Genomic DNA, 16,718 nt, shown 5'->3' with positions numbered 1-16,718 from the left:
CCATTTACACCGTGACTGGGTGCTATTTGGTTTCCACTTTCCAATATTCTTTGTGTTTATGAATCAATCGATTATGATAATACAATTCGTAAGTTCGTTGAATAAATATAATGAAATCTTTTCATACATTGCACTTCTAGCGTATCGATGTAAGTACAGCAAACTTTGACACATTTTATGCTAATTTTATTTGCGTAGTTTGCGCTATTAAATTTCACAGGATCAAGGATTATCATTGTTGAATGATCTGTAGCGTTGATCTTGTTTGTAAAAGATTATGACTGAAGATTCTAAAATCCAAAGTTGCATTCGTTTAAATTCATCGTTTTTTTTTTCTTTAGCATTTTCACACGATCCTGACCTTTCATCGTGTTTGGAAGTGGAAACCTTTCGGAAGGAAACCAAACTAACCAGCATACAGCACGAAAAACACTTACGCTTTGTATTTGCGTGAAACAATTTCTTTTCTTTTTTCTCTATTAGGTAGAGGAAAAAGTGGAAAATTCTCAATGTCACTCAATCAACACTGATTGTAGATTGAATTTTGCAAACAACAATAAACAGAAATAGACTTGACGGTTTCCGGAGTGTGTGTGTACGCTAGAGAGGGAAACCCGTACAGACAAAACACGTGAAAGAGATAACAAAAAACAAAGCGCAAATGGAAGCGAAACCAAGGGAGGGAAATATGAACGGCAGATTCAGAAATGTCACTATTTCAAACTCTACGCCAAGCCACGAAAAGCGTATAATCTTCTCAGCGACCGCAGCACCGAGCCACGCTCGTCGAATGGCAAATTGAACTGCCTTGATGCTTCGTCGTGCAAATTTCGCCCGGAGCAGATATGCTAAAAACGAAGCGAAAAACGGGTACCACCATACGAGGTTAGGGCAAAGATAAATGAAACCGGCACGCAATTGTTCCTTTCCTACTTCCGTCTGTGGCCGCCAAAGTGCAGGCAGTACGGTGGGCTTCCATTGCCGAAGAAATGTGCCGTCCAATGAAAGACTCCCGATTCGTTGCTTACTAGCCACGATACAGAGAGCACTGGCACAAGGGATCGTTAGTCGGTATATCCTGGCAGGCATTAAGCCAGCAAACCGGGAATCCACTGCATAAGCGAATCGCTTTGTGTACTGCTTTTAAAATATGACGGTGAAAGCGGCACAAACAACAACGTCACAAGGACACAACGACAACGATGGTGAAAATTGACCGAGAGCTTTTGAGAAAGATTTTTTGTTGTTGTTGTTGTATATATTTTGACTTTGAATCATAGGATATTGAAAACAAAACGATTTTCAATTCCCTACGCGAAAACATTACGAGCTTCTAAAGCAAATGATAAATGATCAAACCATTTAGCTAAAAACCGATCTTTAACGATCTTTAAGCAATGCGGGAGGGTCGAGTTTTTGTCACAAAGGCAAAAAAATAAGAAAATATTTTCAACACGTAAACTGGCGAAATAGAGGCAAAGTTTTAACCCTATCCCAAAAGCACCGTAAACTGGGTAACGGACTCTTAAGCTACGTATTTTTTATGCTTTCAATGCCCCTTTTTAACGTACTTCGGGTCAACATGTTTTTACGTGAATTCTCAAGCGGCAAAAAGGGGTGAAATTATGTGATTTGGGTCGAAGACGTCCGTTGTCATCAACTTTTTTCCCACCCGTTAGTTTTACCAAGATTTTCTCGTTTTTTTCCCCAATACCGATTGCTTTCAGTAGAAAAACCTTTCCTACATACTACTCTTGTTTTCTTTCAACGGCACAACTTTATTACAAATGTACGCCAATGTTTTTGGGTGCTTTAAATCAAAATAAGGACTGCAATAGATTGTCCTTCGGACAGCGCACCCAATTGTGGAGTCAGTTTTCATCTTAATAAAATTAATGACATTCTCCTGGACGGCACTTTCAGCTCCCGGCCGGTTCGGTGTGAATTAAGTAAATTTAATATTGACTTTGGCAGACACTTGGCAGCCTCTTTTTACGAACCCATAGCCGTGAACGAACGTGAACAAATAACAAAGCTTTCGTGGGTGGTTGATTTGCTGATGAAATTGTCAATGGAACAAAAACACAAGCCTCCTCAGAGGATCTTCAGTGCGAACTCTATTGTACGGCACGGTACTAGAGATTGAGATTTGCTACAAAGCAAACTCGTGGACACGAACGGGCAGGATCTGCAACAAGATTTATTGTCTTGTGCTAGCTCAAGATAGCAGTATAATTGAATGAAATTTAAAAGAGCGTCTGTTTGGGGAGTTTTTTTTTCCTTGGAGGGATTAGGAGCGGTGGGCAGAAAAACGGTTGGTTTATTAACTCGAGGATGAATTTCAGCATTAAATGCTCAAATCAGTCTAAAACTTATCATTGTTCGCACTTAATTGATCTTTAAGCAAAAAAGTTTTTGAAATCTATCTATGTTTAATAAATTTAATATTATAAATATTTTTACAAAATAATAAAAAATTAAAAAAATAATTAAATTTAAAAAAGAAAGTGTTTAAAAGTAGTAACGACGAAATATAACATAAGGTTGGTAATTAATAAAACAGGAAAATGTTTCAGGAAAACACTAATATAAATATTAAAAATGCAGAAACAAAAAACACTAACTTCATGACATAATAAATACTAATTATAGATAAGCGCCTTACTTTCGTAATAATTTTTTTCGACTATTTCATTACATTCTTGGCAATTTTGGCATTCTTAATTTCTAAACATTTAAATTTTACATAAAAAAATTCTACAAAATAAGCTGATCGGTCTTAGCGAATTAAATATATTATTAGATATATTCTCTTCTGATTTATATTCTTTACATTATTTCTTTTTTTAAATTTTATTTCTGTTTAGATAAATTCTCTTTTTCATTTACTTTGAAAACATTATGTAATGCGCTATTACCTGAATAAAAAAAAATATTGTAAACTCTACCAAAAGCATGATAAACGACGACATAAAACCTCATTCTTCCATTAATGGTTAATCCCTACGTGTTCGCTACTGTTCCATTGTGGGGCCGTGATTAAATTTGCCACGAACCCCAAACAACATGTTCCACAGCATATACAATTGCGTGGGCGCGGCTGTAACATCATATGTCCACATCTGCTACTTCACACACCACAATTCGACGTTTATATTGATCGATTGTATGAATAAATGGATGTGGTGCAGTGGGTCCAGTAGCGCCGCATGATGAATGCTCTGTTTTTGCGTCTATCATATGCAATTTTGTTTATGACAATGAAAAAAAAGAAAAGCAAAACAGCACAAAAAAAAAACATCGTGAGTGAGAAATATATCGCATTATCACCATGCCTATTCCACGCGATCCGATAAAGTGCTTTGGCAATCGATGGAAAATATGGAAACGGTATGGCAATCTAGGATATCATATCAAGCCCGCCATCTGGATTGTTGGCAGGGTTCATTGTGCCAACAAAAAAAAAATAGATCTGTGTAGAATGGATTGAAAAATTCCACCCACACACCTGTGGTGATCGGTTTGGTTAAAATTGGAGTTTGACTTCGTTCTGGAGTAGCTTTCAAAGGATTAAAAGTGATGTAAAAAATCCATCTGCTCTTTCTCTATATTTGTTTTTACTTTGATAGATTACATGAATCAAAATATGGCTTTTAAATGTAATTCAATTCCACACAACTTATGTGTATCATTATTTTCACTGGTGAAAATCATTGTCAACACTTACCACTCAGCTTCTATGCAGACCAGCATAGGAAATGACATCACACATCACCACCCAGTGCGTATGAAATGTTTTGTCGTATTAGCTCATCCTTAAAGCTACCGGTAAGCATATCACATTGCACGCAAATCGTGGTCTGGCTGATCCCCACCTTTGCCGCTACCATTGATTATTTAAGCCACCAAAAAACCATGCGAAAGCCTACGCATACCAATGTGCCCGGTTGTGTTGGTGCCCGGTCGGGCACCTCACATCGACCGGTTCTAAATCTGGTAACGGAGCGCAAAAATATTCCAAAATGTCATGCAAATATTTTCACTGCTTTATACATATTTATAAATGTTCGCATTGTTTGTTTATTTATATTTTCATTCCGCCTAAAGCCGCATGAACCTTGAATCCGCGTACGTGTGCACATGAGCTTTTTGGGCTCGTCACGATGGTCGCCACGGCTTACCGGGGGACGCTCACGTGACAGACGCAAGCAGCGACCGCGCCTGATGCCTGTGAATTGTGTTTATGTACACAGACGTTATGTACGCCTTTTTTGTTTGTGCTTTTGTGGTCCATTTTGGGGACATGCTGATGTGCGTTATTTTTCCTTCATGTTGCTGTTATAGCGTAGTGTTTGTGTGTGCCGTCTGCACTGCACTGGTTTTGTTAACTCTTGCTCTGGCTGGCTTCACATCAAAACGCATACATATGCAATCATAAACCGGCTTTGAAGGATGTTCAACAGCGCGAATTTACGATACAGGGCAGCGTGAATGGTGCATGTCATAGCACATCATGTAGAAAAGGTATACAGCACACGAATCCACATATTCAATTGATAGAGATTGTTTCGACTATTCCTTATGTGGTGTAGGAAAATATTCGAAGAAGGTTCCCATTTTGTAAGTAGATTGAAACAGGTCTTAGAAAGAAAATGATTCTATATTTTCAGTTTAGAAGATTGAAAAATCGTCAAAGATTTGAGGACTTATTAATTATTCATGAAAATTCAAAGATTTATAAATTTTCGAAAAATAAAATTTCTTAGAAGTTTGAAGATTCCCCAAAGTACATCAGCCTTCGGGTTGCATAAATCAAATAGCTAACCGAGTTAGTTTCATTGAAAGAATAAAGCAACTTCAATAGTAATGGACAGCTGAAAAGGCTACGGAAAAAGATAAAAGCAAATTTTTACAAATTATTATTTAGAATAATCGATGTCCTTACGTTACTAAAAAAGTAGCATAGTTTTGTTGAACAGATTTTAACTCCATCAGGCCATGCAATCGAAGACTCACCGTATTTGAGTAATGTGAAGTTTTTCTTTAAAAAGGCCTCATCATACAAACTACAAAAACGGTCACCTCAGAACATCTCTAAGAATTCAAGAATCATTTACTATAAATCTTGCAAGATTAATGGATTGTAAAAGATTCATTACTCCCTGGAGTTCCATGAATCTTTTGAGAGTCGGTTCAGGGAATGCATGACTCTTTATTAAAGATTCATACGAATGGCTATTCTCAAAAGATTAAAAAAGCAAAGCAAGAAAGCAAATTTAATAAATCAAATCACACGAAAACATTAAATCAGAAGCACATTTTTAAATAAAATATTGAATACTTCTAAAACCTACGTTGTACCTAAGTATAGTGAAAATAGTAAAAAATAACTAATGCTTTTAAATATTATTTCATCCTTGTCTGACTTATACTTGACGTTTATTAGCAAAAGCGTTTTGTTTACAAAAAAAAAAACTACCACAGACAATGTAAAAGATGCCTTCAAAAGTTTTGTTTATTTTTCCTCCCACCCGAATGGTGAGCAAATGTCACTTGTACCGGTAGAAAAACCCTTCGCCAAGTGCAGATGAATTTTAAAACAACAGAGTAGCTACAATTTGCCACCTATAGAGAGCATGTTTGTCATGTTTTGTTGCTTGTGTTTTGTTTCTCTCCTGGCACCAATGTTACTCATCGTCAGGTTGTCTGTCGGCAAACATAAGGCGTCTCCATACCACAATGCATACTACTTCCCAGAACTAAAACCATCACCGTAAGCTCACAAGTAAGTGCCCGAAGATTTGAAAGCGTTGTCGAAACAAAAACTCGTTCAGGCATTTCGGTAGTAGCTTGCAGCCCCTCGTCTCGAAGGATCATGGCACCTTTTTGGCACGCATCCCTCCACTTCAAAGAACACTGCCGTTGATAAACACACGGGGCAAACTGTAAGAAAACTCCGGCGGCAGTGCGAAATACAACAGTTTTTTTTCCCTCCCCCACCCATTTTTCCCGGTGGCCTACGTAGCCAGAACCATTTTGATGACTGTATCTTCAGCTCGATGGCATTTTCCCCATTTTGCTCTGTTGGTGAAAATTTAACGGAAACGTGCAAAACCCCCGGAAGACTAAGATGAAGATGACAAAAACCGGTTAGCTTTGTTTTTTCCGGAACTAAAAGAACCAAACCAGTTTTCAACTCCAACCAACCAACCGCTCCCTGTACCGCACTCCAACCTGGATGCGGAGGGTTAAGGTTGGTTGCCAACTTCCCATTTTTGTGTCTTTGTTTTATTTCTGTTCTGTTTTGAAACCATTTTGAACAAGCGTTATTCGTTTGATGTTCCTCGGGATGAGAAAAGAACAACTCAGATAAGCAGGTGGCTACGGTTGGCAGCGGGCGGAAAGGCCAGAGGGCGATGGGCCCCCGTACCAACGCTACGGATGGATAGAAAAAGGATCAAGTTTCGTCCGTTTTCGTGACAATGTTTGAAAGAATTGGTAAAGCTGCTACCTGAATCGTTGGGCAATGGAGGAGAACAGATATCATTGCTGGAGCTCTTGCTGCACATTACATAAATTTGCTTTTATTCCTATGTTGTTTTCCCTTGATGTTGCTTCGTTTGCCGATACGAATACTTGGTGCACTGGCTCTGCCAAAACATTCGGGGGCCCCATTTATAACCATGTAAGGCAATTTGACCAAAGCATACCCGAAATGGGACGGGATAAAAAAAGTGCAACGGTCGCTCTTTTCCCGTTCAGCGGTGGATCGTGTTGCCGTTCCAGGATCGAGAAGGATTATGTTATATTGGGATATCGAAAAACGGCTAAGTGGCGCCGTGTTGTCTTGTCGTCGTATATTTCAACGCCCAGTTTTTCCCACCTTTTTTTTTAGTACGTAACCATCACCGGGGACGAACGTATTGCACGTTTCGCGTGCGCTCGCATCTACAACGGACTGATACGGATGATCGGAATCACCTTCTTTATGGTGCATTTCAATATTTCATTGGCCATATTTCACCCCGTTTTTACAGCAGCTAATGTTGGGCGGCTGGGCAGTACCATACTTTGATATGGTCCCATCCGTTACACTGCTACGGCACCGAACCGGACATTCGGCCCCGTACACTAATAATGTACGCGGATTTCATGGTGCCACTATGGAGCGGAATGTATTTTACGAGACAGTTTGATGGAGACGCTTGCTGATGGTTATTTACTAGTGTGCACCTACTTTCAGCTTTTAACTGGTGATTATGTGATAATTTTAGGGATTTTTGTTACAAACACACACATCATTTACTATGTTGAATTTTATGAGCTTTGTAATAAGTATTTAAGTATACCTTTATTTTTTGTGAACTAAAACAAAATAGTAAATATTTTCTGTGTTGACTGCATCAAACAAGCTTTTTTGTACCATTCTTTACTCTACCATAGCGGAGCAGTTCGGTGGTGTATGTGATAAACGGTACCGGTTCCGCACGACAGGACCGGACATCAAATCCCATCCGGGGAACGCCCCTTCGCAGCAAGGAATGACTATCCGGCTACGTGGTAAAAATAAATCTAGTAAGCCAGGAATGACCTTTAAAGGTCGGTAAGCCAACAAGAGTGAGAAAGAGAGAGAAAAAGAGGGAGAGATAGAGAGAGAGAAAGAGGAAGAGAGAGACTCTACCACAGTGTATCCTTATGAAAAATATCCAAACTTATTTTTCTGACTTTATTAATTGAGTACATCTGTTAATTAAAATAAAGGGATAAGAATAAATAAATACTTATTTTGCTGACTTTATTGTATATGTAATAAAGTACAGCTGTTAATGAGAATGAAAGGAATAAAAAGAGTAAATAAATAAATATTGTTGTTAGAGAAATACAGTGTATTTGCTTGATTTCCTATGCTAATAAATACCTGCGCCATCATGAAAAATAGCCCGGCCATTATAAAACTGAAAGACCCCCTGTACAGAGACATGACGTACACGGTACACAAATCAATCGTTTCCCAAAATGTCAATTTGCCAACATTTTGCTAACTCACAACATGAAGCCTTACATCTTTGCACACGTCGTAATTCCATTTTTAACTTCAACAAACAGACTGTAGTGTAAGGACGGCAAAATGCTCTCCAAATGCCAACCGCACTGAATGAAATGATTCGTATTCATGTGTTGCCACACATCGATCTACGCCAGGCGCTAGGGAAGGGATCTGGCGGGTGTGTGGGTTGGCCCTTGAACGTGTACCTTTTTATGGAAGAGCGAATAAATAGGAGCGCGTTTTATTCATTCCTTTAACACCGGCTTCTGTACGACCGACCTTATCGGTTGGTTTTGGGGCATGCCCGGGAGTAAACAAATAGAGTCAAACCAGCTTCGTTCTCCCTCCCCAGCGGGACGATTCATATGTACACAGGAAATAACGAGTTGTCACCACACTCGAAACACACAGTTTTGGTTGCACAAATTGCGGTCTTCCATTTTGCCACTTCGACATATTGATCGTAATGATGCGCCATTTTCGAACACACACACCAAGCTTGTGTGCCGAGTTCATGTCAGGTAGGTGCTAGCCAGATTGACTGACTTTTACTTGAAGAATAATTTGATTTCTCAGCAAAACTACAGTATTGGAAGCTACTTCTTTCTTCCATGAGTCATATGAGCGAAAAAGAGTGAGAGACCACTTAAGATCCTTCAAACAACGACCTGACACTAACAAGACTCTCGAAGGGATTCACCACTTGCTGGGATCGACCAATAGAAGCAGGTGGAAAGAACTTTTTCGCGTGGAAGTTTGCGACGATACAAGGACTTGTATTCCGCAAGTCAATAGAAAGAGGATAAGGATAGAACAGAACCAAAGCGAAGAAGAAGCACGAACAAAAAAAATCGCAACATTACAAAATGTCAAAATAAACAATCCCAATCCTCTTATTTGCAATGTTACTGGAATGAAAGCAAACGAACTGTTCGTCAGCAGGTGGGAAAAAATCGCAGCAATGGCGGTAAGAATTCTTTTCTCACCATTTCAGCAAAAAGAAAGTGCGCACACTGTGAGGATGGGAAAGAAATAGTTGATACAAGCACGAGAAACGTCCAGCAGAAGTAGCAAAAGGGCCGAACAAGCAGAAGTTGCTCTACTGTAAAGAACTCCTTAACCGAATGGGGGCCCAAAAAGGTGTCCCCCCCTTTGTCTGTGTGAGTGTGTTTGAGTTTTGAAAAGCTGACTAGAACCTACTTTTTCACAGTTACACAACGAACCATGAAGTTGATGTTCCGGCACCTGACGGTGGCCGCGGTGAAGTAAACCTTGTCTCAGCTTCTCACTAAAAAAAACTCGACCAGTGTGCCGGCGACAGGGAAAAGGGCACTTTTACCTCCCGGGGGAAGAAGATTGAAGTGCGACTAGCTTGTTAGTGATATTTGCTTAAGGTTGTTTGGTTGTGCTAGACCGGGAAGGAAGAGGGACCTCAGCTCACCTGCTCTCATCGGCAAACACACGTATACACACCTGGCCACAAACCAAAATTTACTAGCTCACGCGAACACTGTACCCTTGAATGCGCAACAAGAAAGCGAAAAAAGGTCCTTAGGGTTGTGGATTGGAGTAACAACAGAAAAAAAGGAGGAAACACCCAACAAGCCATCCACCTTCCGTCCACTTGGACGAATGAAGCGTGTCGTTGGATGGCCCTTTAGAATGCCTAAACTCCTGCCCCGGGAGTATGGAGCTGTTGGCTGCGTGCGAGCTACTACCTGACCATGCCTAAAACTCCCGGCAAGGCACTGCCAGTTAGAAGCAGGCCTATCAGTGAAGGTGAACAGAATTTAAATTCACCGTGCTACACCGTTCCGGTAGATTATCACCAGGTCTGGGCACACTGGCAAAAAGGTTCTTACATCTACTTTCACCAACCTAACTACCCGTGCTGGAGAAAGAAAAACAGAAGCCTACCACCCCGATCACTTTGGATCCAGTGACAGCAAACTACGCTTGAAGGTCAATATTTATTCTTCAATAAAATTTCGATACGCACGATGTCGGAGACTGTTCGCCGGTGAAACGCAATCTTCTGCTTAAAAGCCTATCCCGTATCGGCAAATCTTCCATCGTGTCCTGTGCAGTGTGCGATGAATAAACATTGCTCCACAATAATTGAGAAGCTGCCCTGGCGAGAACAGTCGAGTTGACTTTGCCGGCAAACTGTTTGTTTGTTTGCATTTAAAATGTTATCTTAAACGGTTGTTCTACTGTCGCTCTTTTCGTTAAAAAGCCACCGCCATGAATATAAACAATGCATTTTTGTTTCAAGGATTAAGGATTCAGATGCCGGAAGGGAAGGGGATGATACGAGGGGATGATAGGGTGCGCATTAACTTACCGGGAAATTTGTAAAGCGACACCTCGTTGCAGTTGATCTCGAGGAGTGCGGTTTCGTTGGGTAAACTCGCACACCGGCACATGGTGTTGATTGGACATTCGTACGAGATGTCCTGATTAGTGTACATGATGTTTCGATTATCCAGCTTCCAGCCCATCGTCCCCGTGTGTATCACAGTGAGCAGCAGTATGCTAACGATGTCCGCATACGATCGAACGGTAGCCGTCCCCATGATGCCGTCTGCAGTCTGGTGTAACGATGGCTGTAACCTTACCAGCTATAATTTGTATCCACCGCAGATACACGGCCTGCAAGCTGTAACGAAAACAAGCAGGAGAGAGAGATAAGATACACAGTCCAACGAAAGTAGATTAGAATAAGCGAATTCGAATGTGAATCGAGACCGAAAAAGGGTATCGGAAACTGAATGGAAAAAAAACTTTTCTCTCGCATGTAATAAAACACGTACAGGGGAATAAACTTTTTGAAACACAAATTTTCCCCCATTTCCAGGTAATCTTTGCTGCTGGCATTCGTGGTAGCAAATTTCCTAGCAAAGCGCAAAAGGCGAAACACCTCCCATCCCCCCACCCGTTTTGCACAACAGTCTAGTTTCGAACAAACTCGATAGCTATCCTTTGAGTCTACACCGTATACACTACATGATAAATGTAACCCATTTATCATGTTTGCAAGGCGCATGGAACGCGGAGAAACAGAAAATGCGAATAAATTTCAACCTTCATTGAAGCGAAACTCATCGATAGACGGGCAATCTCCGCATTCGCAAACCATATCACACACGTGTCGAGAAAGTGGAAAATAAAAAGAAAAGTAAAAAGTAAGCGCACGGTTCCGAATGTTTGATGTAAGTCAAGAAGTTTTACACAGAAAACGAAACAGAAAAAAAAGGTACTGTGCAAAACATTTTCGTCGTTATAAAACAAGGACCAGAACATTGATGTATCGAATGCGTGTATCGATGGTTTTTATTCGTGAAAGACATCTACAGAATTCTGAAAGAAATAAATGAAATTTTGATAATATCTTGATGTTTCTTGAAGTATCAACAAATTGAAAAGAAATTTAAAACACATTTGGATGAAATAAATAAACTCAACCATGCGAAATACATTCAGATTCTGAGATTTTCCTTTTTTTATTAGAAATGCAATTCTAAGTTTAATATTAAATTTTTTCAAGTATCTCAATCAGAAATCTCAATTTTTAAAAGTAATATAAAACTTTCACGAGGTAACACGTATGCAACAAATGTAATAAAGATGTTCAGTGAGAAAGGAAAAGAAAGATCGGCAACCAATACATCAAACATTTCTTCAGAATTCTGGTAATTTTCTTATAAATGTTGATAAAATGATCAGAAATGAACAAGTGATAATATTCTCCTATGGATTAGTTTTTCCAATGAAGTATTTGTAAACAAAAATTAGTGATGGCGTCCAAACCTAACTTATGGTTTAGATACGTCAATGTGTGTCATACTCTGAGAAACCGCTTTCACATTAAGCAAACCTAAATCCCTTAGATCTTTTGTCCGCCAATGGTTTCATTGCAGACACTTTCATTTAAATTGATATGGTTGTCCTTACCGTGCAGCCAGATGCTATAGAAATGTCTTGAGTATCAAATAAAATCATTATGCCTCAGTCAACCCTTTTTGCCTTTTCGCTTAGCTTCTTGAATTTCGCCCAGCTTCGGACCAATTAATGCAATCGATGCTTTACCAACCAGTGCCAACCCAATGTCCGCCCACTGCATTTTCCATGCATTGGTAAAAGCGCTGGTAAACGAAAGAAAACCTCGACATGCGAGGTAATTAAAAAAGAATTTCCCGGGTGAAATACATAGCAATGGCACACGAACTATTCGAATGACCGGAAACTGCTCCATTTGCTGCAGTGCGCTGAAAAGCAATAGCGAAACGGGTGGGGCAACTCCGCGGGGAAGTTGAAACTGTTGAAAATTGGTAGGAAATGTTTAAATAGTTTCCACTAACGTTAGTATGGTAGTAAATTGAGCTGGGTCCGTGGCAATCGGGGGGCTATGCATTGTGAAAAAGCGGGGTTCAAAAGAGTACGAATCCCTCGAGATTTAGGGCGAGCATACGTTCGATTTTTGTCTCGTTTTTCGTCTCACTGTGTGCTTTTGCTTCTCGGTTTGGTTCCCGTTTCGAGAAGTATTTATAAGCCACCGATGCTACGGACATGGTGTGCCGTGAAGCATCGCATCAAGGCGAGACCCGTACCCGACGGTTTCGTAGTTGGAATTTGGTTCTGAGGCTGAATTTCACTTCCACCGTGGTGCACACTGTTGACTCCTGTAGGAGGTCTCTGTAGAGACACCGGGGGTGGTGGAAACTCTGCCCATCCCGTTCATTTGCACGGGCAAAATTGTTAAAATATTTATTATCTCCACCGGTGCCGGTTTTTTTTGCGCCTAGCTACCAGTGCCTAGCCTTACCACCGTGCCAGACATCGACGAAAAAGTATAACATGGAATGAATTTCAAATTAATGAATACTCTGGATACGGAATTTTTCACGTTGAGCCTCAGCAAGGGGATAAATTTGATATATTGCTGGCTAATTTCGATGGCCTGGGAAACCGCCGGTGTTGCTTTCGTGCGGTCCTAACCCGGTGCAGCCGTCCGGCAAATGCAAAACCATCGTTTCACCATCGTTTGAGGTTGTTTAAGGTAATCGTTATCGTTGTCGTAAGAGTGCTAAAACAGAATTAATGAGCCTGGCAAGCGTAAGCCAACAAAATAATCTTCTACAGCAATTTCAGCTGTGTTTTATTGAAAAATTAGCCACGAAGGTGCTCCAATTGTCTGCGTCTTTACCATACTGATTGTGTCATAATTAACACGATGTAATGTCAAAATTAAGTTATACTAATTGGTATTAATTTACACGGAAAATATTGCTACCATAAATACGTTCTGTTAAGTGAAAAATAAATCCTTCACAAGACAAGGTTTGATGCATTTAAGTGCTTTTAATTTTGCCTAAAAATATTTGCAAGTTAAAATACTCAGCTAAATGTCAGATAAGTATTGCATTTTAATCAAATATTATTTTAAAAAATTGTGAAAGTACAAAGTATAATTTCCTGTGCAAATCTGTTAAAAGCACTGTTCTAAATCATCAATTCATTCCTCTCCTCAACATTATGTAAGACAAACTTCGTTTCGAAAATGTTCTCTCTTTTGTTTCCCATTAATCACATCCATCCTCAATCGATAGCCTTCTGTTTGGAAACGGTGATGCCTTTAGCACAAATCGATGGAAAGAAAATAAATGCTTTAGTCAGGAAAAACTCTTTTCGATTTTAACCATTAAAAATGAAATAGCCCAATTTAAGCGCACGGACCATCAAATACACACATTATAAATCACGCCGACTAATGGCAGCTGAGATCTCGTCTAAGCCCAACTGCAAACACTCACACACACCCACCAACACACAACAAATTGAACATGGAACTTTGGAACAATTTTGAACGGTCCCGTCTTTAACCTATGATGGCCGTCTTGGGCAAGCACTGGGCGCAGAACAGGACTCGTCTTAATTCTGACGAACGTCGCATTTAATATCACTACGCTGACTGAACGCGCCGAAACGCGTCGTCTGCTTCTATGTTCAGAGAGCGTCTTACTGCTGAAGCAAAGCTAGGAGCTTTCCCTGCGTTGGAAACCCGTGGAAAAGCTCACTCCATCGCAACCATTCGAAAAGCAATAAATCACGTCCGACAATACTTCAAGCACGTAACACCCAATCAGACTACCTCAATGACGCAGTTTTGGGGCGTGTGACTTTTGGGTGACTTCGTCTCACCTATCGTAGCTCCATGGCTGAAGAGGCAGAGAGTACACCCATCCCAACAGGCACGGTCTTCTATTTGCGCTCAGGCACAAGGATGACTCCGTCAAGGCGATCCACAACGTGATAAATCCGCTCGTCAGCGTTATCCCTACCCAGACAGCGCCGGATTTTCGTACCCCGTAACGCTCTTTCATGTCGACCGGGACAAGGAAATGCAGACGAACACACTGACGCGAACCAGAACGTCGAGCTGATACATCATCATCGGATCAAATCTCTCATCATGGTTATTACTCGCGTCTACTTTCGCTTAAGCCGTTTCACCTACCAGGATCTGTAAGGATGCTTCGCCATGAATAACATCCTCTTTTGGGGGTGGTTGGGACGCAAGCGGACATCGTTATAAGTGATCTGAAGGTTTGAGTCGCACATTCAATGCAAATCGTTCTTGCTAAGAATCTGCTGGAATTTTTGACGAATCTTTCGCAACGGTGGTCTGACTTTTCCGGTACAAAATGAGCGTTGTCATGTTTATCTTATCATGGGACTGGGATCGAAAACTGTTTCGCAGTGGAACTGAAGGTTCCAGTTTGGGCTCAGTTTGTGAAAATAATCAATCATAATATGTTGTATCGCAACAAATGGAAGGAATCATTTTGGACAGTGATTGTTTTACCAAAAAACCCCGGATCGAAATTAAACAACACGCAACATAATATAAATCAAATGAAGTGTATTAAAAAAATGAATGTTTTACGAAACCTTTTTGCTATGTTTAAACGGTATGAAATTAAGCAGGAAAAAAATCGATACAGCAGCCATAGTATTTAAACCTGGTAATGTATAAAAGTACCACCAAAGCAAACCATCGTAACGCCATTACAATCACAAAACGAAACAAACATGATCCTATAAGCAAGCCATAAAAAATCAAATTAATAAAATTGGTTTCGGGAAAAGTGTACCTTTCGAGCCGTTCGTACGGGGGATACCATAAAACGAACACTTCCATCGGCTCAGACTGGCCGCCGAAATTAAAGAAATTGAGCCATTTCAACATCACGTGCCAGCGGAAAAATAGTCAATTTCAACGAGCTTTGAATTCTAACCGTGAAAGCCATATCCGCACCTTCGCTCGGGAGGATATTTTCTTCTCCCGTTCAATAATGGGTCTTTTCATTTTGCCTGGAAGGCGCACTAGATGGCACATCTTACAAAACCAGCTTCTTTGTGCCCGAATACACACTCACTCGAACGAAATCGCTCGAGTGGGAATGTTGAAGTGCAGCTAACGTTCCCAGAAAGTCGTTACGGAACTGTAAGCAATCGAGTCGATCGAAATGGAATTTGTCATGATTTTCGTCAGTGCGGAGCGACTACACACACCCAAGTGCTACAGACTCCAGTGGGCCCATTATTATATCAAAACGAGGGTAATAATTTTTTTCCCTCCGCCTTGAAGTACGTTTTGTGGACCACTTGCGAAGGACGGTTAAGTGTGTGGCACGTTGCTCCGTTGCGATGATACGCTCACTCATTCCGTGTGTGGGGGCGGGTGTCGATCTAATGCTTGCTGTCGATACATGGCCAATGCCCGGTCTACAGCAACAGTTAGCGTTTGTTTGTTTCATAAATATCATCGTATTAAATTATGAACGCATCCATTGTACCCTTTAGCACGCGCTTCAACAGCTCTCAAAACGAAGCACCCGAGCGGTGGCTCTCTAATCTGACTAGTGCAATCCAATAATGCTGCTGACCGAGCACACCGCTTATCCAAATGAAACCTGCGACCCCGGGGGGGGCCTGCGGGAAAGCCGGAAACCGGACATTATTAATGAGACAGAAAAATCGATTCTCGCCAACCGTAACTATGCCATGGAACGGCAAACTGAACGGGTTTACGGGGTTCGCTCGCTCGGTCCATGTGCTGGGCGAACTGTGCTTACTTTCGTGCTGATCCAATCACAGGTGGTTTCGCGCTGCCACACCTGTACCAATCATGCCGCGTGTATAGCGTTGGCAGCACTCCAGCATAAACTGCGCAAAGGCAGCACGGCGTAGCACGAAGGCACTGCGGAAAGCAGTCTCTTTGCAGGCACGCATGGTGGTTGACGTTGGAAATGATTTTTTAATTGAATTCAATCGATTACCTGCACCGGCAGGACCGACGGTTTTTTTCCCCCCAATCCCGTCTAGCTCACGTTGCGTTTTTCTCACCCAGTAAATAACCCCATGTAAGCTCTATTGTTTTTGTGCGGGCACTTTCCAGTGAATGAGCAATTTTTGTTTTATTTATTTTCTTGCTGAGTGTTTGTGAAAATATAATCTACCGAACGGAAAACAGATACTGTGTCATTCGTGTCAGTGAGCTTGGGCAAAAAAGGGCTAACTTAACCGGAAACCATCACCCGCTAATTGGAGTCGATTGACAGATTCCAATGGTATCAATTAGCGGTGTGATGAGAATGGACTGGTTTGC

The 16,718-nt window shown here is 40.9% G+C and overlaps 1 protein-coding gene across 4 annotated transcripts in view; it reads right to left on the bottom strand.

The window, feature by feature from the left end:
- Window positions 1-16,718, bottom strand: part of LOC125765384 (chaoptin) — a 78,480-nt gene that overhangs the window by 35,636 nt on the left and 26,126 nt on the right. For all 4 annotated transcript variants that reach the window (XM_049430425.1, XM_049430427.1, XM_049430424.1 and 1 more), the window contains one exon: window positions 10,392-10,706. In XM_049430425.1, the coding sequence (XP_049286382.1) occupies window positions 10,392-10,623 (232 nt within the window). In that variant the 5' untranslated portion in view covers window positions 10,624-10,706. The remainder of the gene's footprint in view (window positions 1-10,391; window positions 10,707-16,718) is intronic.

This window comes from Anopheles funestus, chromosome 2RL (genome assembly GCF_943734845.2).
Source record: "Anopheles funestus chromosome 2RL, idAnoFuneDA-416_04, whole genome shotgun sequence".
Lineage (NCBI taxonomy): Eukaryota > Metazoa > Arthropoda > Insecta > Diptera > Culicidae > Anopheles > Anopheles funestus.
Note: the sequence above shows the minus strand (reverse complement) of the source record. Positions and strands in the feature narration are given on the sequence as shown.